Raw genomic sequence first — 1,071 nt, forward strand, 5'->3', positions numbered from 1 at the left:
GGGGTGATTTGGGGCTGATTATTGAGGGCAATTTGGGGCTGGACTTTGGTGTTTTGGGGCTGGATTTGGGGCAATTTGGGGCTGCATTGGGGTGGTTTGTGGCTGGTGTGTGCCTGATTTGGGGCTGGGTTATAATTTGGGGCTGGTTTGGGGTCATTTCTTGTGGGATTTGGGCGACCTTTGGCTGATGTTTGGGGTGATTTGGGGCTGGATTTGGGAGATTTGAGGCTGGTTTAGGCAATTTGGGGATGGATTTGGGTGGTTTGGGGCTGATTTAGGGGGATTTGTGGTGGATTTTGGAGATTTGTGTGATCTGGGGGTGATTTTGGGGGTGCTTTGGGGCAATCTGTGCCTGGTTTGGGGCTGGATTTTGTTGATTTGGGGCTGGTTTAGGGTGATTTGTGAGTGGATTTGGGTGGTTTGGGGTGATCTGGGGCTGGTTTGGGGGGATTCCTGGCTGAATTTTGGTCGTTTGAGGTGACTTGGGATTGGATTTGGGCAATTTATGGCTGGTTTGGGGCAATTTGGGGCTGGATTTTGTGACTTGAGGCTGGTTTGGGGCACTTTGGGGCTGGGTTTTGGCCACCTGTGGCTGGTTCGGGGCGGGATTTTGTGTTTTGGGGCTGGCTTTGGGTGGTTTGCAGTGGCCCTTGTGATCAGAGGCTGATTTGTGGCAGGTGTGGGGCTGGTTTAGGGCCCAGTTCTGGGGCTTTGGGGGTGGATTTAAGGGATTCCCGGCGGGGTTTGTGCCCCTTGGCTGGAATGTGAGGCTGGATTTGACCATTCCCGCCTGGACATGGGGGCTGTCCCGCTCTGGTCACCTCTGGCAGGTGAGCTGGGGCAATTTGGGGGGACTTTTGGAGACTTTGGGGCTGCTTTTGGGTGCTTTGGGGCTGCTTTGGTGAGTGTGGGCTGGATTTTCCTAGTTTGGGGCTGGTTTTGGAGGCTTTGGGGCTGGTTTTGGAGGCTTTGGGGCTGGTTTTTGGAGGCTTTGGGGCTGGTTTTGGAGGCTTTGGGGCTGGTTTTGGAGGCTTTGGGGCTGGTTTTTGAGGCTTTGGGGCTGGTTTTGGA

General features: G+C 54.4%; 1 protein-coding gene across 1 annotated transcript in view; it reads left to right on the forward strand.

The window, feature by feature from the left end:
* The first annotated feature begins 537 nt into the window (after positions 1–537).
* MYRF (myelin regulatory factor) overlaps positions 538–1,071 on the forward strand; it is a 49,380-nt gene continuing 48,846 nt past the window's right edge. The window contains exon 1 of the mRNA XM_017838961.1: positions 538–830. Coding sequence (XP_017694450.1) covers positions 797–830 — 34 coding nt within the window. The 5' untranslated portion in view covers positions 538–796. The remainder of the gene's footprint in view (positions 831–1,071) is intronic.

The sequence above is a fragment of the Lepidothrix coronata genome, unplaced genomic scaffold (genome assembly GCF_001604755.1).
Source record: "Lepidothrix coronata isolate B3197 unplaced genomic scaffold, Lepidothrix_coronata-1.0 Scaffold369, whole genome shotgun sequence".
In the NCBI taxonomy this organism is placed as follows: Eukaryota; Metazoa; Chordata; class Aves; order Passeriformes; family Pipridae; genus Lepidothrix; species Lepidothrix coronata.